Source organism: Stegodyphus dumicola, chromosome 12 (genome assembly GCF_044657685.1).
Source record: "Stegodyphus dumicola isolate Sdum_Otavi_A_Nest chromosome 12, ASM4465768v1".
Classification (NCBI taxonomy): domain Eukaryota; kingdom Metazoa; phylum Arthropoda; class Arachnida; order Araneae; family Eresidae; genus Stegodyphus; species Stegodyphus dumicola.
This window is the reverse complement of record NC_140779.1, coordinates 117100453-117124622: the sequence shown is the minus strand read 5'-3', so window position 1 is coordinate 117124622 and position 24170 is coordinate 117100453. Positions and strand designations below refer to the sequence as shown.

General features: G+C 31.7%; 2 protein-coding genes across 3 annotated transcripts; one reads left to right on the top strand and one right to left on the bottom strand.

The window, feature by feature from the left end:
- Positions 1-809: 809 nt before the first annotated feature.
- LOC146993738 (uncharacterized) lies at positions 810-6253 on the bottom strand. The gene is made up of 2 exons (XM_085806865.1): positions 5971-6253; positions 810-5270 (listed from the first exon to the last, which is right to left on the bottom strand). The coding sequence occupies exon 2, from the start codon at positions 5035-5037 to the stop codon at positions 4315-4317; it is 723 nt and encodes a 240-aa protein (XP_085662991.1). The 5' UTR covers positions 5038-5270; positions 5971-6253; the 3' UTR covers positions 810-4314.
- Positions 6254-12299: 6046 nt separating this feature from the next.
- Positions 12300-23673, top strand: LOC118200044 (sentrin-specific protease 8-like). 2 transcript variants are annotated; one of them, XM_035371964.2, is made up of 3 exons: positions 12300-12568; positions 15957-16043; positions 22783-23673. In XM_035371964.2, the coding sequence occupies exon 3, from the start codon at positions 22908-22910 to the stop codon at positions 23562-23564; it is 657 nt and encodes a 218-aa protein (XP_035227855.1). In that variant the 5' UTR covers positions 12300-12568; positions 15957-16043; positions 22783-22907; the 3' UTR covers positions 23565-23673. The 2 variants fall into 2 exon arrangements, with proteins under 2 accessions (XP_035227855.1, XP_035227856.1); XM_035371965.2 differs by having other exon boundaries at positions 12300-12572.
- The last annotated feature ends 497 nt before the right edge of the window (positions 23674-24170 follow it).

The following is a 24170-nucleotide window of genomic DNA, read 5'->3' as shown; positions in this document are numbered from 1 at the left end:
AACTACGTTTTTCACTCTTCATATATCGAAAACGTTGCTGATATGAAATTCGGAAGTTGGGAAAACCTCCGAAGAGAAATTGGAGGAACCTGCAGAAGGAGGGGCACCAAGCCAACACCTCCTTATAGAAGGAAGCCGGGACACTGGATTGTGACGTCACGCGTTGTCGTCTATGTCGAAACCCCGAGAGAGCAACGAAACAAAACAGGCTGCGCGCTAGTGCCGTACTTAACGTTGATTTCACTATTTGATATAGATACTTGGGTGGGATTTTATTCAGAGATTCAATTATATATAATGAATAATTTAATTACTTCAAAATTTAACACAATAAAATTTGACATAAATTTAAGAATTTTTTGTTTCTTATTTCTTGACTTTAATGAATTATACTTCCTTGTAGGTTTCACAGCAGCATTTAAAAAGTTAAAAATCAGCCATACTAACTCAAAAAAGGAATTTCTGACTTTTCCCTCATAATTTAATATTGCTTTATATTTTTCTAATATTTATGAAAAAAACCCAAATTATCTGCATACAAACTATTACTTATCATTTCATTTTTCTTCCAATCAGTAATTTGTCTTTAAAAGAAAATGGTATAAAAATGCACTAAATTTTGTCTATAATATGCTATGTGTCTTGCAAGTTTCAAATAAATTAGTATATCAGAGGTTTGCTTAGCAAATAATTCAATGTGCAATTTAAAATTATTGCTTAAATCTGTAGAACCAATAATATTAGTTGTATATGTACTTAACTGTATTGTGTTAGTTATATAGCTGAACTTGAAAATAAAGATTCACAAGTGAAAAATAAAAAAATTTTATTTACAATTTTATGCAAGCAGTCAGCATAACAACACAACACCTAAGTTATAACATACAAATAAGTTAAAACCAGCTGATCTCTTTTTATCAATAAATTATTCAAACTTTCTTGTAAAAATTGAAGCAGAAATCTCATTAAGCATATTGCCATACTAAGAAATCTCATCAATTCTTATTTATTAACAGGTGTGAAAATTTCAAAACTGCTTCTATATTAATTGGGTCTCATCAGAAACAATAAGATGAGACTATGTGACCTTAATATTTAAATTTTGATACTGCAAGTTCAAGTTTCTATTCGTTAAATTTCAACCCATTTTGTCTGGCAATTACAAACACCGTTATTAACTTTTTACAACAGCCAATTAATAGTTTCAAAATGTATTACGATACTGCCATAATATGGATAAATATCGGGCAAACACTTGAGAAGACCGTCCATTACCATTTAAAACACTTCAGGTGCACAAATGATATTAAATTTTATACGATGGCTATTATTATTTATGAAGCATATAAAGATACATTCAACAGCAAATGGATGTCAGCATCACCAGTATATGTAAAAACATTTATTGATGTTGTGTAAAGGAAGGTATTATCAGTTAATGTTTCAAATATAGAAAATAATAAAAATGTTTTACCTATGCACCAGTATCCAATTTGAAAGTATCTGGTCACTACATGCAACACAATTTTGTTGTAATTTTTCCAAGCTAAAATCGTGATCTTCTAAGTTACTCGCTATCAGGCTTGTTTAATTTAAGCAAAGAATATATCAAAATGATTTGTCCAGAAAGCCACCAGTCTTAATTATGGGACACCGGTAATTTCAAAATGCACATGAAAATCACAGGTTTGTGAAATGAGTGCTCCTAATCAGAGACACCCTTTATTCAGCCAATTCCCAGAATAATAGTAGGAGTTATTACAAACCTGTTATTTTGTCGCCATGCTGAAACACATAACTGTTATCTTGATAAAGTAATTTATCATATGGTAACATGAAAATTATACTCAAATGATATAAGTAATGGCCACTTAAAGACACAACATAGACCCTTTTTTACACAACAACAAATTAAAGACAAGGAAATGAATTTTTCAATATTTTTAAGTGTAAAACAGTCAGTACATGCCCATATAAAAAATATAAATTATAATGACCCATTCTCAGTATAAAAGCAGCAGTTACCATAAACTTGTCATCTTGTAAGCATGCTGAAACACAACTTTTATCATGAGAAAGCATTTTACAGTATGTTAACACCAAATGACTTACTAAACATTAAGTGGTAGCCATTTAAATACAACCCAGATACCATTTTATGCAGCAAACACTCAACAGCACGAAAATGAATTTTTCAATATTATCATCTTTCAAGTGCTCTGAATATAAAACAGTCAGTGCATGTCCATATGAACAAAATTATAATGACCCATTCCCAGTATAATAGCAGCAGCTATTATAAACATACAATTTTCTAATCATGCTGGAAACTTATAACTGTTACCTCGATAAAACATTTTACCATATGTTAACACAAAAATTATATCAAAATGATAAGAGTAGTGGCCACTTAAAACATAACCCAGACACATTTTTATGCGATGACAAATTAAAGGCAAGGAAATTCCTTCTTCAATATTTCAAGTCATAGAGTGGATATATATATAAATATATTTATATACGTTTGGTGTGGCCGATTGCAACCAAAATACGAGGTGCACATATACATGTTATAGCAGTCCTATATACAAAATTTCAACGTTCTGAGGCTACTCGTTTTTGAGTTATGTGAGATATGTACGTACGCACGAATGTACGTACATACGTTCGTACAGAAGCCACGAAAAATTCTCTTCAGAATTAATTTTAGTTTAAGTTTTTTTAAGCAGTTTTATAATTTTTTTGAAGGAAAAGAGTATTTTATTCTGTCCTTACGTACAGATATGGTGCAAAAACATCGTTAAATTGCATTCGATAGCGATCAAAATGGATATTTTCGGTGAAATATGCTGCCTGAAACTTTTCGCGATTACAATACTTCCTTTTTACTTCGTACGAGGAAGTAAAAAGGACATGCCTTCTTCAATATTTCAAGTCATCTAAATATAAAACAGTCAGTATATGTTCATATCAACAAAATTATAATGACCCATTACCAGTATAACAGTGGCAGTTATTATATACATATCATTCGGTAAGCATGCTGAAACATCACTTTTATCAGGAGAAAGCATTTTACCATATGTCAACACCAAACTTATACCCAAATGATAAAAGTAGTGGCCGCACTAAAACACAAACCGAGATACTTTTTTACGCGATGACAAATTAAAAAAAGGACATGCCTTCTTCAATATTTCAAGTCATCTGAATGTTAAACAGTCAGTATCTGTCCATATCAACAAAAGTATAATGACCCATTACCAGTATAACAGTGGCAGTTATTATATACATATCATTTTGTACCCATGCTGAAACATATCACTTTTATCAGGAGAAAGCATTTTACCATATGTTAACACCAAACTTATATCCAAATGATAAAAGTAGTGGCCGCACTAAAACACAAACCGAGACACTTTTTTACGCGATGAGAAATTAAAAAAAGGACATGCCTTCTTCAATATTTCAAGTCATCTGAATGTAAAACAGTGAATATCTGTCCATATCAACAAAAGTATAATGACCCATTACCAGTATAACAGTGGCAGTTATTATATACATAACATTTTGTAAGCATTTTGAAACATATAACTGTTACTTTGATAAAGTATTTTATCATGTTAACACCAAAATTATACCCAAATGATAAAAGTAGTGGCCACATAAAAACATAACGCAGACACTTTTTTACACAACAAATTAAGGGCAAGGAAATGAATTTTTCAATATTTCAAGTCAGTTATAATGATAAAGAATCTTACCATATGTTAACACTAATTTGATATCCACATTAATAATAAGGACCACTTAAAATACAACCCAGACACTTATTTACATAGATGCATAGAAATGAATTTTTCGTTACTATTACTTTTCAAATGATCTCAAGGTTAAACAGACAGCATACATGAGTAGAAAAAAAATAATAAGGAATTCACAATAATGTGTAACAGTAACTGTTAGATGCGAAAATATTTTTTCAACAGAAATAAATCTGAACTAACATCACTAGGCTTTGCAATTAATTTTTTGTGTCTTGTTACATGCATTAAAGTTACTAAACTTACTAGTCTATGAAATACAGCATCATTTGAATTAAAACCTACATTTTTTAAATGTTTAATTGCTAAACACCCATTATATTTTTATTTATGCTTTAAAGTTTTCAATTTGCGCTCTTTTGCAATGCTTTTCTGGTTTAGTGTATCATTCTTTAATTTGCAATAATTATTTAAAAATGTGTTCGTTGATGACCAAAGAATCTGCTTTAACACTTTCTGTGACTCATAAGCTTTAGGGCAATCATCTAGATTAAAAAAAAATGTCATTTTCTATCAGTATGTCTAGAGTTAAGTTACATGCTATATCCCTCTGATTTGCAGAAAATAAAAATTCATTCTCAAATTCTTCAGATACAAGTTTTTGAATAACAACATAATTATATATTACTGAATTTAGTACTCGTACATCAGGATGAGGATATAGAAGTCCTCTATCAAATCTTTTTATCCAAGACTGTCCTTCATTTTCTACAATTAATTCTTTATCAATAGTTAGATTGCCTTTACAAATATCACAGCTTAATAGTTTCACAACTTTATAACTACAGTAACCAGCTATATACATTAAAATTGGTATGTCATTTTGAACATTTTGTATATCTTCATTTGTAATAGTTATTCTTCCTGAGAAAGTGCATCCAATATTTTCTTGCTCCAGAGATTCAATACACAGGTTTTTACAATTTAGATAAATAGGAATTCCTCCATACTTTGATGATTTAATAACAGTTGGCAGAAGACTTTGTATTTCTGGAGCTGGGTCACTTAAAATATCAAGTAACATAGTTGAATTTTCAGTATGTACAGTTGTCCAAAATGTTTCTAAAATCTGATGTTCTAGGCAATTATTGAATTCAATTAAACTTTCAAATGATCGTTCATTATCATACCGTTCTTTCATTTTCAAACTTTCTTCTATCGCTTTCTCCAGGTATTTCTCTTCTAAACGAGCTTTCTTCTTTTCTGGTGACATTCTTGATACAGAATTTCTCAGTTTGAGACAGAATTTCTCAGTTCTGTCTCAAACTTGATACAGAATTTCTCAGTTCCCTGATGGCCCGTAGGGCCATCAGGGAACTGAGAAGGTATGCATCCTTTTTTCAAACGTGGCCTAGAAATTGGGGCTTTAATTAACTTCGCTGATTTCTCATCATACATTTCGATTTCTCGTATTATTTCATCTGATCGAAAATGTAATTCACATACCTATAAAAGAAAATATTCAAAAATCAACTTGTTGTGAGTACAAAAGTTAGATGCATGTTAATATTTAGTAACAGAAGTCAATAAGCCCTATGATTTAAATAAATAATTTGATACATAAATACGAATTAAAAAACCAGTAATATCATTTCAATTACGTGTATAATTTAAGTAATTTGTAAAATCTGGAATGCTCATCATAATGATTACAGCTTTATTTACATTTAAAGAAAATTATATATTTGAGATAATTGTTTACAACAAACACTGGTTACCAAATACAAATAATTACCTTAAATACATCATACCAAACTTTCATATATCATTACAAAAATTTTAAAATGAAACCTATTATGATTACTTAGTAGTTCCTTGTCATATAAATTATGATAAATTTGGAATAACTACAGAATCTGCCTGCACAGTATACTAGAAAGCATTTACAAATTATTGGCATTTATGTAACTACTAAATTTAGAATTATTCCTGTTATATGGAACTTTATTTCATTCATAAAACTTTGAAGGAAAATATTTTTTTGAAATGATTAAAACAGGCAAGATTAAAATCTTTCAAACATAAAACTTCTTACCCACAGATCAAAATCTAATATCGTAAGCATAAACATCACATACCTATCAATAAAAGTAATAAAAAAATGTAAAGATACAAAACATAAAAAATGCAGTAAAATTGAACTTACTCTGGTATGTTTAGTAGGTTGAAAGCCATCTTTTCTTCGTAGACTCCTTATCCATTTCATCCGGAGTTCAGTCTCATTTGGAAACTTGAATACCGCCACTTTTGGTCCGTTTTTATAATTACCACGACATGTGGCTACAGCACATTTATGAGGCATCGTATGAAATTATAAAAGCACGAGACAATATAAAAACTCTGTCGCTAACGCAAATAACCGCTCCACGTTCGTCGCTCTTGGCTCAACTACGGGGCTTTGATTTTGTTTGAAGGAGCGAGGTGAGTCAGAGACGACTACCTGTGACGTCAGAGCTTCCCCTCGCTTCAGTGTCCCGGCTTCCTTCTATAAGGAGGTGTTGACCAAGCAGGGCGGAGAAAAGCCAGACATCTTGAAAAGAAACCGTAATGTGGTGCCATCTATCGATGGTAGTAGATCAGTCATGTAACTAGACAATATTATGCTCTCTGTTTTGAAAGACGAGCTGTGTAATTTTCAATATAATATGTTATATTGTTTCATGTTTTTCTTATAAAATGTAAGTTTTTCAATATCTGTTAAAAATGTATAAATTTTCATTTCACTTTTCGGTTGATCTTTACATTATGGTAACTTGGCGTTTTTTTGGCGAAAATTTGCCGACAAACTCTCTTACAGCAACCCTCTATTTTTTTTTCCCGCCGCCATTTTGTCTTCACGAAGTAAAGACATGTTTCTTTTCTTTTTATCTACTGAACACTTCTTCCAACAATCTACTAGCCGAATTACACTTATGCTAGAAATTTTATCTAACAAAACTGCTTAATCATGACAAATATTCACTGCAAAATTGGGAAAAAGTGCACAATATCATACTCCTTAAACACATACACATAAACCATGTACACGCCGACTTATTTTTACTTAAAAAAACATCCCAGAATTACACAAAAATGGCATTGCGCACACTCTTCACTATATCCATGTACACTGCTTTTTTCTCATAAATTAGAAAAATTTCACGAAAATGCATAACAATTTTCTGAATCTTTAAACCCGGTAAAAAGAACATATATGAAATTACCTGATCGCGAAAAAGTACATACGTTTTCCAAATATGAACATTTTCCCGTATAAAATAAATAAAATATCCAAAAACTTTTACCTCTACAGTATCTATTATATTACAAACGTCACTAACTAATTCATACCTTTACTTCATTACAAATGGTTACAAATACTTAGTGTCAAATATTTAAATTATTTCCATGCACGTTTACGCAAATTACTTTACTTCCACCTTATATTTAGAACAATGCATAAAAATAATATCCTCAAATAATTAAAAATACTAACTTACCTATTCTTCTTCAGAATCTTGATTACGTGTCCGATAAACTTTTCTTATTTCTGTTTCAGGATCTTTAAAATCATACTTATAGTTCACACCAAGGTACCAGGTAAAATAAATAACTTAATAAAACATCTTTACTTCTATCTCGCACAACCTTAAAGAAACACTTATTACTACGCCTTTCAATCCCACTAAATACCCATTTCGAATTCACTTTAGTTAGGGCCATGGGATCCAAAAATTAACGAACACTGTTTCACACAACACAGAATAAGGGCAAATACAAAATTTCCAGATTTTTTCCCGATTTCCCCCCCTTTTCCGATTAAAGAACCGTAATTCGTCCATTAATATCACATGACATATCACATGATCTCTCATTTCCCTCACACAAAATAATGCGTAATCGGAACTGAGTACTGCTCACTATATTATTATCACTATATTATTACCAAAGTCCCAGGTAGTAACTTTATCGCCTCCAAAATGTCGCCAAACTACCAGTTACTATATTGTAAAGATCAGCCCACTTTTCATTAATTTCAATTTTTTTTCTCTTTCTCGTTTTTGTTTTAGCTACATGGTAATAGGGAAATTTTTGGTACCTATTTTCCTGAATGCATTTACAAAGTTCTATCCTAAAAAGGCAATTTTCATTGGAAAAGACTGGTTATATCTTAAGTAAAATGGTCACTCTATTTCTGTTAGGCCCAGTAGCGGCCGAGCGGTAAAGTCACTGAACACTGGCAGCTCGGTCCGAATTTCGAATCCCGCGAACAGACAGGCTGTATGGGTGTTTTCGTGGTTATCCGCATGTGTAACATGTATAAGAGCCAGTTTTCCTTAGAAAGTGTTCCACGAAGGTATCTCTCCCTTTAGGCAGATAGCCCTCTCGCTTTGCCGTAATTACATAAACCAAATCTAATTCTGTTAGGTGGCCGCAGGCCACGAGGTACGAATTCCCGTGCCAGAGCCCTATCCAGATTAATAAATATACAATGCCTAACCTGTAAATAGCATTCCGATGGTGTAAATAGAATTTTATATAAAAAAGTAATTCCAGTGTGGCGAGGAGTAGGGCGAATCACTCTACTTCCTGACAGGGAAGTAGAGTGATTTCATTAGTGAGAGGAGCGAAACGACTTTATACGGGAATGAATGTAGTGTGATGTGTTGAGCAAAGTAGTAATGAAATGTGAAAGTATTAGAAATCTAAAAGGATTGGGAAGAGCGAGACTTATTGTCGGCTAACTGTCCGTGTCGGCTAAGTGTTGTGTCGGCTAAGCGTCCTGTCGGCTAAGTGTCCGTGTCGGCTAAATGTCCTGTCGGCTAACTGGCCTTGTCGGCTAACGGGTGTCGGTTAAGTGTCCCGTCGGCTGTCCGCGACCGATTCCAAATACCGACGTTTCTCTTTAGGGGAGCTTTTGAATTTGTGATTCGACTTTGGATCACCAAATTCTGCAAAATTTGGTGATTTGGTGATCCAAACTCGAATCACAAATTCAAAATAATAGTCTCAATAACTTTTATTTACGCATATCTGCTATATTACACTATATGATTCAAGATTAATTTTAAAGCAAATAATTCCCTATTCGAATCAAATTCTATTAAGAGAGGTCGAATAACCGACCGCTTTCTTCAAAATTTTTCGAATCCCCATGGCCACTGCCATAAGCGAAACTTTCGCTCATTTCTCTTTCGAGTTGTAACAGCCGTCACAAAATTCACCACTGGAAGCACTAACTGCACAGCTCCACTCGGAAAATTAATTGGCTGTGACGGGGCTTAATGTATTCTAGGAAAATCCTCTGAGGCCTTTCTGAAAGCCTTATATCACTTTCTGTGTAAAACCACTCCCAGGAAATTTTCAAGTATTTGCCAAATTTTATAAACTCTGAAACTATTACAGAGTTACAATGTTTTTTGGCAATGCTAAATTTCTATCGTCTTGTCATCTCAAACGCTGCCAAAATCCAAGATCTCTTGTATGAACTGCTAAAAACTCCAGAGAAAAATGAGAACCGGCCAGTTCCTTGGGACGATATTTTAAAGGGAGCTTTGAAGCATATAAACAGAACCTTAGGAATTCGGCAAATCTAGCTTACCATGTTCCTCATCAACAGTTATTTCTGACGGCGGATGCTTCTTACATTGCTATCTCTGCTTCATTGAATGTATTAAATGGTGAAGACTTGCAACCTCTAGCATTCTTTTCTCGTAAACTGAACTTTCTGAACAAAAATACACCACCTATGACAGACAGCAATCAATTCGTCGGTAAAACTACAACATAAATTGCACGGCAAGCATTTTACAATATACATGGACTATAAAGCTTTGAGTTCCCCTTTTTTTATAAAAGGTCAGATTCAGTTTCTCCTAGGCAACTTAAACACCTGGACTACTTATCACAATTTAGTACGGATTTAAGACATGCTACTGGATCAGATAATAATTTGGTTGACACTTTATCCCGAATGAATGAGATCCACCTAGCTTTAACAGATTTTTCCTCTATGGCTGAACAACATGCTAAAGATACCTAAATATCTGATCTACTTGCCAAGACTGATACATCACTTCAAATCCAGCTTTTGAAAATTATCCTAATTTCAAACTTTACTCTCAGGCTAGCACTGGAAAAGTTCGGCCATATGTTCCAGAGAAGTTAAGCTAATCCAATCTAGGTGTTAGAGCCTTCTATATTTATTAAAGAAGGATTTGTCTGGGCAAGGATATTAAAAGACATGTCAAATTGGGCCCGGTTTTGCATAGATTATTACAAGTTAAAAATTCATCTACACTCGAGTAGCTCTTTACAATCATTTTCTGTTGTGTTTCAAGGATTCAAGTACGTTCACCACAACATCGTGGAACCCTTCACTCCATCTAAGGGATATACATACCTGGTCGCCTTTGTAAATAATTTTTCTCGTTGACCAGAAGCAATACTTGTACAGGATATTACAGGTAAAACAGTCGATCGCACATTCGTTACACACTGGATCACAAGATTCGGAATCCCAAAAAATATAACCACAGACCAGGAAAAACAGTTCGAAACTTATTTGATTTCCTCGCTCAGCAAGGTTTTAAGAATTCGCCTCATTTGAACTTCCCCATATCACATATTTAACTATGGACTCGTTGATCTGACTCTTAAGTAAGTCTTAAAATGCCATCATAACAAACGCTGGACACAAACTTTACCGACTGTCCTTCTTGACCACCGCACAGCTTTCAAAGAGGTCTTCAGAGGTTCTCCTGCTGAGATGCTCTAAGGAACAACTTTGTCTTTACTAGGAAAATTCCTGTAGCCTCTAACCGCCTGCTATAGAAGGATTATGCAGTTTTCCTCCAGCATCTATGAAACATCACACAAGAAGTATCTCCAGCTTCTGCACATATTAAATTTTTTATGCCTTGCAGAGCCGGACCGTTAATGTCACACCTTAAGCAGCTTTCAGTCGATGTTATAGAAATTAGAATTGTCATAGCACAAAGCGTAGGAATTGCTAGTTTCCTTCACATCTGGAGAACAGTGCTTAAGCAGGAGGCAATCAGAGAAGATAAAGTTCAATGTATAGTAGACTCAGCGAAATTGCATTAATATGAACACATGCATGAATGTATTTTTGGCTCAAATCATCAACCGAATATTAGTGTTTACTTCACTGCGACTGGTTGGCTCTCATACAAGTTGGTGTAATGTTCAGCAGTTACGATATCTAGATAGTACTCTCCGAGAAATAGCTATGGCTGGTTTCCAGATAACGAAAGTTCCAATTATGTTAGTTGAGCCAGCTATAACCATCGTCTGAACGCTCCTTTCAGACACTTTGCCTTCTCTTCCTCTGACAGTTTGCACACATAAATTAAGTGATCTTCCGCGCACTTAAGATAACGAGGGTGATTAAGATTATGAAAATTGAGGGGTCCCAAATATTTGCAATCCGAAGATGAGAGGTCGTTTTCCTCACTTGTATGAACGGATGCTTACTTACAGGGAGGGTACTATTTTGATGATGAAAATAAGCAGCTTTTCATCTTTTCGATCGCCTACGATGAAGAAAATCTGCTTTTCTAGTTTGCTTCTTCGTTAATTGGTTTACGTTGGTCCAGACCATGTTCAGTTCCAACAATTTGTCTTTGATGTAAGAATTTTCAAAAGTCGTAAGAAGTTCTCTAATTACTACTTTAGTAATGGTTAAGGCTCGTTTGCATTAGTGGAACTTTGAGACATCTTAAAAGAAACGCGCACGAGCTTGACGGCTTTTTAACGAAATTAATTTCACGTGTTGAGCAAGTATTTCATTTTCGGAAATATAAATGACATTATGGGTTAGAGTACTTATTGGTTTTATGCCATAAGTGCATAGATATTCATTTTTGTCTCAAAAGAATAACGGCCTTTTTTACCTTGAACCGAATGATGTAGTTTATATTATATTTGCATAGACCAGATATTTTTGAACAACGGCTACATTCTAAATTGAACTACGTTATGCGTGATTAATATTTTTGTTGTATCAATTAAAAGATTTTCCATGTTGGCATACTTTTTTTCACTTCAAGCTGATAGCATGTTGCATCATTCAACAGAGTAGTAAGTTTTGCCTGCATTTCTTGGCCTCAAAATTTCTCTTGTCTAAATAAGCCTTTATTAGGAACGTAAAAGACACTGAATTAATTCTTTGCTAAGAATGGGAAAACGTTTTTCCTTAGAGAGGAAGATTTGAAGGAAATCTATCGTATATTTAGAAATCATCATTCGTTGCCCTACTCGTTCTCCCCCTACCCGATCCTTATCAGAAGTCGAGTAAAAAGATTACATCTTGACACTCGAGAATAAAATACGATCTGTGTGTGTGTGTCCACCGGCCTCTGAGAGAGACCTTTGTCAGGACCTTTGCCTTTTGCATAATAAAATGTCTCCCACGGCCTTAAAGAAGCCAAATTGGTGTCATCAAGGCTGTTCTCCGAAGAATATCCATTAAAATTTGCTTACATCTTCATTTTCATTGTTTATGGTTTCCTTGCCGCACAATTTGACTACTTTGTGACCGATTTTTGTTTTATCGATGGCAACATGGGTTTTCAAAGTCCATTGAAGAGTGAAATTTGATTTGGAAGTGATCGTGAAGTTTTCAAGAAATTTTTTGTGTGTACCATCAATGGATACTGAGCCGCCTCTGCCTCGAAAAGCATTGTTTCAGAAGCAAAGGGGATTGACATCAAAACATTCTCAAACTCTTGGAGAGTCATCTGGTTAGTAAGTTACCTGAAAAAACTTATTTACTTATGCAATTTTAATTGCTCAGTTATTTTCTACTTGTACTGTTATTTAAACAGTATGAGAAAAGTTTCATTAATATATTGAATGGGAATACTATGTTTTAGGATTTTGAGCAGTTGAAAGAATAATGAAGCACCGGATGTGAATTCTGATACTCTTCTTCCTTTTCTGTTTTAAATAGCAACTATTTGTCAATTCTCTGAAATTATTGATGAGTAATAACCGAGTTTTGGTTTTTCTTTCTAAAAGTCTAATGTAAATAAGAATCAGTTTTCTTTATCCGTGGCATGTACAGTAATCACTAACTAAATATGCCCTTTATTAACTTATTTAATTTAGTAAAGCAAGCTAATTTATTACATTACGGTAATACACGTAAATTATCGTAATTACGTAACATTGTAATTAAAGTCCTACTTTACCTGATTTTTTTTTTAATGCCTTTTTTTCTTCCAATATTTGTATGTCCATTGAATAGTCGTAGAAAAGGATGTGTTATCTTTCAGCTAACACATCCTTTTCTACGACATTACCACACGCACCGAATCAGTTAGACTGTAATTTTTACTCTAGCATCTCAGTATGAAGTATAGAGATTTTAAAGTATAGGGATTTTAAACATAAGATTATCCCTAAACAGGTTATTTGACAATGTTTTTAACCATCAGTATTTATTTTAAAAGTCAATTTTCAAAGCGAATATACTACTTAATATAGCTTTGATTTTGCATCGCTTTTTCAACATTCATTCATTGGCGAAAGTGCAGAATCGCCCACTTGTTTGGTTGGCGTTTGTTTGGCGCTTTTTACAAGAGTAAGAAAAATTGGATTTTTGTCAAATTTCTTTGACTTTTTAAGTGAAAATAGGTCGATGTGTACATGGTAAAGTCAAAGGAGTGCGCAGTGCCATTTTTGTGCAATTCTGGGATTTTTTTAAGTGAAAATAGGTCGATGTGTACATGGATACTGAGTATGTGCAATTCTTAAAAATGCCCCAAGAAGTGGGCGATTCTGCACTTTCCCCCATTCATTTTTTACCATTTTGAAACTTTTAAACATTTAGTTCATACAATTAATGATATTTTTCTTGCAGGAACGTATTTAAATAACAATAAAATGAATATTTTGTATCATGCTTGTATTGGAGAACTTTGAGTAAAAAAAACCTTAAATTTCAGTACTAAGCATTCATATTCAGTTGGCAGATTTATTTAATTTTGTTGGTTATGCTAAAAATATTTTTTTTTGTTCACCGAAATAATTTTTCACTCTTTTTTATAAAGCAGTTTCAGCAAGTAATAAATAAATGAGCGGGTTTTACATAATGATTTATTACATTTTAACAAACAGATAAAGCTTTTCTATCAGATTTCTTTGGACACTGTTCACATCAACAACGAGCTCGGGATTTCGTTGATATGCCGTTTGATAAATTTAGAATCTTTTTGGAGTTAATTCTACTACTTGGTATATTTGTGTTCTGTGATCTGTCAAGAAAATGTTCCTTTAATAAGTTAGCAAATTCATCATGACAAATGATTGGTTTCGTTGTTGAATTTATAGATAGTATAAGAATTACACAGAGCAAAAATTTTTGTCGTGTTTTGCTGGTTTGCTGTTGATATATTGGCAAAACGATTCTAGTTGGCATCTTCCACGCAAGGGTTCTAATTTTTCACCTCTAGTCCAATACTCAAAAATGCAATACACTTTTTGAAAATTATTAACCATTTTTTAAAAAATATTTCTTATTGGGACTAATTTATTAAATTCATGTCTCGCTAGTTGACTGTCTGTGTACATCATCAGCTGTAAATGCTATCAGTTTTCCTGTCTGTCGAAGCATTTGCAAGATCTCACAGCTTCTGTTAATACTCGGTCAGATTCATAATGTAAAAAGATTGTAAAGCGTTAGCACATGCAGCATGTAAAATTGACCCTGACTCAGTACCCCATACAGAAAAAATTTAAACTGTGTATAAAGTTTCTGTTCTTAGGAATCCCTCTTACTAGACTATCCAATAAGGTGCCAGAAGTGACAGATGCAAGTTTTGAGAAATTCCTAAAATATTTGCAAACGATAGGAAACCTCGAGTCAAAATTACCTGATGTGCGTGTGCTCATGGCTTAACAAAATTTTATTGTTTTTATTATTCAGAGTATTTTAGTATGAATTAAGATTTTGTTTTAGTAAATTTACTGATAAATGTGAGGTTTATGACAAAATCATTATGTGGCAGATTGTTTATTTTGTCATGTGGCATATACAGTCAAAAGTCGTTAATCCGGACTCGTCGGGACTTCGGCGATTCTGGATTATCGATTTTTCCAGATTATAGATCATCAGTTTAAATCTGGTAAGATGGCATGCAGAAATTATAAAATTTAAAATATGAAACCGTAATTTATGAAATAAAAAACAATTATGATCTAAAAGGTATCAAAATTTACAAAAAAAAAAAAAAAAAAAGCTTACTATTTATTTGTTTACTTTATTAAACATTTCTTTCAATGTAAGTTGTTTAAGTTGCTTCGTTTTTTATGTGATAATACTTTCTCTTTAATTCTATAAACAGACATAATTTCTTGTTCAGTTACAAAGTTCCGCTGTTCAAGTCCTATAATTGCTGAGCAGTGTGAAATTGATAAACAGATTTCGGAATGTTTAGATAAACAAAGGATATGCCTTTATCCATTTTATGCAGCAATTCCACTTTTTGTTTAATGGACTTCAAAACATACTTTCGCTTTGTAGATCCTTTACATATTAGTAAATATATATCATAAATTCTATTTGACATAATCGAAAGTTCAAGCTTACTTTTATAAAATTGCTCTAACAGTCTGCAAAAAATAATAAGCCAGATCCAATTCGAAGATTAAGGAACAATGCAATCTGCAACATTAATTGAATAAGATAATTTTAGCTTAGCTTATACCGTCCATTATACATTAAATGTGTATTTCTAAACGTATTTTGCGCATGCGCACACGCAGCCGTAAAGGTCTTGCGCGCATGCGTCAATGCAAAGTTTGTAGCTTTGAGGTCCGGATTATAGATCATTCCGGATTATGGGTGTCCAAATTAACGACTTTTGACTGTATATACACACAACTGCTGTGAATGTGCATCTAACAGCTGCACATAAAGCATGTTGGGTATTTAAGGCATATTGATATTTTGACATAACTTTTTAGCATATGTTGTTGTAACATTTTGTTTAAAATTGCTATAATACCAAAAGGTTTATTTACATATTATTTTTTTTTGTTTATTTCTTATTGGCTGTTATGTTTATTTTTAAATATTTTTTTTTTTTTTTTTTTTTTTTTTTTCTCCCTAATTGTGCTAAATTCTAGGCTATGATAAAAATGAGATTATGAGCAGCAAGGCAAAAATACAGTTTGAGCATGCTCTGGAGGTTAGCTTGAAATCTTTTGAAAGAGGTAGGCGTAAATTTTTTTTTTTTTTTTTGCAAGTAATATTGAAAGATACATTCATAATTTGAGAACTGTCTTTTGTGCTGCATTTTTAATTCTTCTAATTTGTATGTATTTTTTTCCTCTTTACAAATTCAAATTCTTACAATAAAGAGGGAGACGTACGCTAAAAATATGAGCATATAACTTGCAATAAATGTAACATGGTATTTAGGGGAATATGTATTCAATGAGGTACTTTCATAAATGGATTCGAACCCTTTATAGATGACACCACAGTGCAGAACAAATAATTACGCTCTGTCTATGATAGCATTATAGTACAGGGAGGCATTAAAAATTTTTTTATGTGTGTATATTGGATGTTTTTAAATTTTTAGCAAATAAACTAGTGCAAAATGACGAATTAGGCAGGGCCATACCTTCAGGCTGGGACAGTTTTCGGCAAACCAGGATTGGTTGGTAAGCCAATTTAAAATAATAAAGATACAATTATAAGTAAATAATTTTTTAACAGATATTCTTATATTTCTGTAATTAATTACTAACATTAATTATTTTTATTGAAACCTTAAATAATTTTTTAAACTTGCAGAGGGCACATGTAAAACCGTCGGCGGGCACAGTGATGCTCCACAGGCACATAGTTGGGGGGACTTCTGTTCTAATACGAGAGCTCAAATTTCAAAATTAAAATATTGCAGTATTATCAGATAAATTCACCCTTTTAATACAAGAGCTGAAATTTACACACATACACACAAAAGAGTTACTAATGAATTTGACACTTTTAATACTAAATCTTGGATTTAGAATATCATACTGTTAGTTTAATTCAGTAATAAGATGAAGCATTTTCATGGAAAAAGGAACTGTATTCACAAAAAGGCTGGTACTCATGCACCCTGCATTTCTTTCGTTTTTAAACATGAAGATTGGTGTCAGTTTATGATCCAAGTGATTACCATCAGATATCTTAGTCTGTAGTGAAGTTTTGAAAGAATTTCATCATTTGATCAAACATCAACATAATAACATACTATTTTATACCATATCCCACATAAAAAACTAATTAAAAAAAATTTCAGTTAGTAACGCAGTTACTACAGTTGTCTATGTGCAAGTGCAAGGGACGTTTTTTATTAATCTACATTTCTTGCTGTATATTTATTTGATAATGTACAGACCCCTTATCAGTCTAGCTTATTTAGCATCCATAATATCCTTAACTATGTATAATACTTATATATCAGGTTCTACATCTCTTGCTAGATATTTGCAACTGTAGCAGTGCCCTTTATCTATCTTGCTTATTTAGCAGTTGAAGACCATACATATAATGAAAGGGGGGGAGAAGGAAATAAATTAAAGTTTTTTTAACATATTTCATTGATTCTCATAAGTCAAGTGTGTTTATGCATATTATACTGTCATTTTATCTGTTTCTTTCTTTATAAATACTTTGTATGTAGTTGAAGCAACATTGTATATGTGCAGAATAGTTTGCTTCTCCAGATGAGAGACTGCATCACTTTATCATCTGCAATGCATGCATTCTTTAAACGTAAAAGTTCTGTGACTAAAGTTTCATTCTGCTGGTATTCCCGATTGATGCTTATCTGCTGTAATTCACTTTTATGTAAAATATAATCTATGCAATTGATATCATGATGAATATTTGTTATTTCATATAATTGTTATTTATTAATAAATTAAATGTCTTATTAATAAATTAAATGTCTAATTTCAAACCTAACAAATAATCAAGAGAAAAAATTAGAGAGATTTTGTAGAAAGGAAATGATAAGAAATTTTGGTTTTAATTATGAAGGTTTGGTATTTTTCTGTTAATGGGACATCAGCTACTAAATGTGGTAATTTTTTTTAGCATATTATGAGTAGCTGTGTAATGACATCATTGTGAATAAGCAGGAAAAATAAAAAAAAAAATCAATCCTTAAGTAATAGATTCTTCTAGATTTTCACTTCCTTAAGTAATAGATTGTCAGATATGGACACTTGCAGTTAGCCACAAACAGAACATTGATACGGGATGCCATGTGCAAACTAAATATTTGTGCTGCCTTAGTTGTCACTGCCTGGATTCCTACCTTATGGAATTTATGTAGGTCCAATTGCATGAAATGTTGCAAATGGTAAATGAAATTGGCAGTTTTATGCTTAATATGAAATTAATTTGGTAATATCAATTTTGTATTTTGTTTTTCTTTATCAATTTGTATATATTCTGAATTTAATAACATAGTCATATAGAAATTTTAGAAATATTACTGTAAATTGTAATTACTGTATTTATTGTAAAAATATTACTGCAGCTCCTTCCATTGTTGGGAAATTCCACAAATGGATATTTAAAAATTGGGTTTAAGACAAAAAAAACTTGGTTTGTTTATAAAAGCTGTTGGAACATGTAATACATTAAAAAATAGTGACATTGCTTGACTGAAGGATTGTTATGAGCACGGTTGCCTAAAAAATGTTTATGTGCCTGGTTACCAGAATTTGGCACATTCTGAAAATTTGGAAACTTTTTACTTTTGGTTGCAATAACCATGGTTCGTACGGTCCTTAAGAGTCCTTAAAAGTCCTTAGATTTTTTGGAATCGATTTTTGGTCCTTAAAAGTCCTTAATTTTGGCCAAAATCGGTAGAAGGTCCTTAATTTTAATCATCTGAAATTTCTGTGTGTTTTTACGACTGCCATTTTGAGTGTGAATTAGAATTTTGGAGGAATATTTTTCGCAATTCACTGACATATATGGTTATCTTTTGAAAGGTTCATGGTTTATAATTTGTTTCTATTTCTAATAGAAATGATTGGATACTCGAATTTCTAAGCAAGAAGTGAAACATAAGCATTTTGAAATTCATTTTTTCTAATAAAGAGCTCTTAAACAACTTCTCGCTTTGGGGATGTGAATTCTTTTATTAAACATTTCTAAATTTAGCGACTTATCAGCATTTTGGCGATTTTAAGATTAGTTTCTATAGAAAATTTTTTAATTCCGAGATCTGAGAATTTTTCGACGATTTTTTTTAAAACATCGTAACATTGATAAATTTCATTAAAATAATGGTAATATATTGAAATTATATTTAAAAAATAAGATTAAAATAAAACATAATTATTTTTGCTGTCATATTATAAAGTTTCATTTTGGCAACTTATTATACAATATTTTGAATCTGAAAAATAAATAAGGTATAATGCTATAAAGCATGATTTATGAAACAGCTCTTAGCAAAAGCAAAATTAGCTATGTAATTAATTAAAAATGTCTTGTTTTTAATTTTTTCATAGTAAGAGTTTTTCCCATGTAATTAATTGTCTCGGATTATTCAAAATTCTCATAATGGGCATCAGTTTTCTCTATAAAATTAATTTTATACTTTTCCCCTCCCTTTTTTTTTTTTTTTTTTTTTTGCCGAAATATTTCTATTTTTTTGCTGTTACAGAAATGGTAGGGAAAATTTTTCTTTAGGATTTTAGACATTGCAGCTTGGACAGTTCAGAAGGATTTGAAGGCAAGATTTATAGACCCACGATTCCAGAAGATTCGAGAAATATGTGACAAAATGAAAAATGTCTCCATGGTATCAACACGTAATGGATGTATTTTACAGAAAGTTTGCAATGAATTTCTTACTTTTTGGAGAATGTCTGGAAGGACAATGAAAACATAATATTTGAATATTTTACTTCTGATACTAGAATCTTAACATATTTATCTTCCCTTTATTTTCTCTACTTTTCACTAGACACAAGCATGGAAAATATCAAAAACGCTTCTAATCTTATCACATGGGCAGGCATTATAGATAGGGATGTTTTTATTAATAAATAAATTGAAAGCTTACAACTTAAAAGATTAATCTAATATCTCTTAATGCATCATACACAGAGCTGGTATACATTTTTCCACCTGATGCAATCTCTGTGGATCCTAAATTCTGCTGCCTAGTGCCCTTCTAAGTTCTGCTTCCAATGTCTGCTCTAAATTCTAAAAGTTTTGCCATTTCTAGATTTTGTTGTTTGGTGTGTCACTAAATTCTAAAAATTCTGGCACATCAGCTCTGTAACTGGCCTTTACAATATATATTTTATATTTCTTTTGAATGTTCACATTACTAAAGAAATAAAATTAGCCGCCTTTTGTATAAATTCTAAATGCATTTAGTGTTTTTTAGAATAAGAGAAATCCTTAATTAAATCCAAAAATTCTAAAATGAAAAGGAAACGTGTCGAAGAAAGAAACTGAATACATAAAGAAAATTATTCTTCAAAGATATGTGCAGTTATTATTATGTAAATTACCCAATAATTTATAATTTGAGCCTTTACTATAATTTCCCACTTCTATTTCCTCATATGATAGAGTTACTGAGCCAAATTAAATTTTATAATCTTTGACCATTAGTCCACATTTTTAGTTTGAATTAAGCTGTTCTTGTTTAATTACATCACTGTGAGCTGTAATTGATTTTGCTAGCATCAGAAAATGCCATTATGTTCTAAGTTCTTTATTTTAAACGTTTGTCTGATATTGTAAATACTTTCAGACATAGCGATAATATGCTTCTCATCTGTCGGAGGTTTTGGACTATTTAACTTTTACCAGATCAAGTAAACCTTTAAAGGTACATTGTAGAGAGGTTGACAAGCACGCAGAATCTAACGAGAGCATTGGTTTGCATAGTGAGACAAATCTTTAATTGTTAGAAAAGATGCTTAAAGAGAAGGAAGTCGATATAAAGTAGCCAAAATGTTTGGGAAGGCTTCGAATTAAAATGACGGATAAATATTTTTTGAGTGTTGTTGTTAGAAGACATAAATGTTTTGTAGCTTTTAAAGTGTAATTATCCTAATGTCGTAAATTACATGTATTTTAAACTGTGAAATGTTATTAGATTTTGATTTTAATAGTTTTTTTTTAACAAATATTGTTAAAAAATAAAATTTAATAGTGGCCATGTAAATCCATATTGACTAAGGTTATCAAACTACCTAATTTAATTATTTATAACTAACTGCTTACCCTTAAAAATTATCCTTACATATTAAAGTGAGTTATTGCCTTTCATTAATACTCACTGTGGTCATAAGATAAAATAAAAAAGTTTAAAAATTCAAGTAAAACTTATTCTTTGCATCTGGTGAGACTTAAAATAATACAAAACAGTTTATCGCCTCTGGTGCTTTAATGGCTTACTAGAACCTTAAAGTATATCAACTGGGTTACAATCTCTGGAACTCTACACGAAGCTACGACACTAATTGCATCAAACAGAGCCTGACTAACTTTCAACACTTGTTAACTGTGCCTACGTCAAGCGTTTCAGGTTCATTCTAATCAGCAGGTCTCTCTCTAGACAAGCAGCAGTGGTGACAACATTCAGTCTTTTGGGTTACGAATCATGCTGATTTTGATCTTACTTCTCATTTTAACCTATGCCATTATACATAAAATCTACCTGCTATTTACTAAACCTCTAGACTGAGCAAGTATGCGACAAAACGAGACATAAAAAAAATCAACATAAAGCTAACTGTTTGTAAAACGTAAATGTCACTTATTTCTTTTAAATATGTCCAACTATTATAAGTGTCAAATATTTAATGCTACTTGATAAGTTCCTTAAAGTCTATTTTATTCTCAAACTTATTAATAATTATGTTAATTAATTCATGTTTAGTAATACTGCATACTACTTAGGGATCTATTTCATTTTAGGATAGTATTACAAAAGTGAAATTCAGGCATGGATAATATTTTTAATTGAATTTATTCAGTTCCCATTTGCTCATAGGTCCTTAATTTTTTTCATTAATGGTCCTTAAAAGTCCTTAAAAGTACTTAATTTCTGTGTGCAGAAATGTGTACGAACACTGAATAACTCTTAGGTACCTTTTAAGCCAGCGCATCATTAGAAACTGTAAAATGACATTCTGGAAAACATTTTTAGAAAGTGATTAATGCAACTGAATCTTTTGAAAATGCAAGCACTTTAAAGGAGAGAAATATGTAGATAACTCTGCTAGAGGCCACACATATTATATTCAGTGCTGGGGTCAGTCTTAAAAAACTGTCGAAAGCTATTTTTCAAAATGTGGCTTTTATGTAGGAAAAGCTTCAGAGAAATTGCAAGTCATAGCTAATATTTCAGACATCAGTGTGAGAAGTTGTGAAGATTCATTTCTATAATATGTATTGCTTGATGACAACATGGAGTCAGCATGTGTAAAAACTGACTGTGGTATTATAGAAAGTGTTAAAAAAACTGGAAACTGAAAGCAAAAGTGTTATAGAAAAAAGTCAATTGAGTTTTGTAGAAAAGCACTGCAAATTGTAAGAAACACTCTTGAATTGAAACGTGCTGATAAAAAATGTTATCATTAGTTTTCTGAAATTGAGATAAATTGAAAAACCGTTGAAATTTCAAAATAATGTAAATAGTTTAATTTTAGCATTAATTTTCAGTTATTTTAAGGTTAATTATTGGCTAATTTGTAATTTGTTATTTTACTAAATAAATTTAAAACTGATATTAGAATTTGAAATACACAGTTCGTCATCTGTTAAACTTGGCCGTTTAATAAACTCAAAACCTGTTTGGAATGGAAGTGATTTTAATAAGCAGCAGTTACTGTATTTTCATTTGAAATTGTTTTTCGATATGAAGGTGTCATGTAATGTATATAATGCATGATTTTTATTTATTTTCAGAGCTTCATCTTCAACGTTTGGAAAATTTAAGACAACTAGCTGAAAAGTTAAAAGATGATGCTTGGATGTATTCTGATTTAGAAGCAACGTTAGGTATTTGAGTTAACTACGCCATAGGACATAACATGTCGTCCTGCGATCCTGTGGTACTGAATTATGAAAACTGTTTGCTACGACAATCTGATGTGCAGCTTCTAAATCCTCCAAATTGGCTGAATGATAATATTATTTCTTTTTGGTTTGAATATTTAGAAAATGATGTTTATAAAGATTATAAAAAAGTGTTTGGATTTATTTGTCCTCAAGTGGTTCAATATTTAAAATTTGGACTTCCAGAAGATATTAAATCTACAATTGAAGGCTTGGAATTAAATAAAAAACAGTATGTTTTTTTCGCAGTGAATGACTGCAGGGCACAAACTGTTCCTGGGGGTACACATTGGAGCCTTCTTGTTTACAATGCACGTGAAAATACTTTTGAACATTATGATTCTTATCCTGGAAGTTGTAATCTTTCTGTGGCTGAGAGCTTAGCAAAAGGATTAGCTGCATTTTTAAGGGATTCTTCTCAGTTTGGGCGAGCTCCTTCTATTCATGAGATGCCATGCACTCAGCAGAATAATACTTATGATTGTGGTATGCATGTAATTTGTAATACAGATGGCCTATGTCGTAAATATTCAACTCATGATCCAAGGCCCTTGTCTGAAATAGTGCCTTTAAGTGTTATAGCTAATTCTAGAGAAACACTGAAAGATATTATTTTTTCTTTGAAGAAATGATTAAAGGTTTGAAAAAATAATTCCATTTCCTATACTTAAGAATTCTTTTTTGATGTTAATTTAATGTAAATATTCATATTAATAATAAATTTAGATTTGTTCAACTTTATTACCGTTTATATAAATTAATGCAAATTTTGTTTCAGATTCTTGTTTTCAAATTTTCATTCATGTTACCTGAAATTTAGAAAGAAATTTATACTGCACTTTATTTAAATTGATTCATCATTCAATCTTTCTTTTCTTTCTTTCTTTCTTTTCTTTTTTTTAAATGTGAAAAGCAGGATACTTCATAGAGAATGAAACTGAATTAGCTAATGTCTTCTAAAATGAACTTTATTCTGTAAAATAAATACTTTAAAAATAATATTTAATTGTAGACAAAGAGAGTGACTGATATGTATCTGAGAAGCTCCATACTATAATTTATTATATAAAGGGTTAGGTTACTTATTATAATCACAGTACTTTAAGGATGTTTATTTTATGAAAGAAATTTGTAGACAAATGAGTGAGAACGGAAATGATTTGATTTTTTTCTTGTAAAGTATTTTTTGTTTGACATCAGTGATAATCATTATGTGTAATAATCTTTGCTTTCTTAGG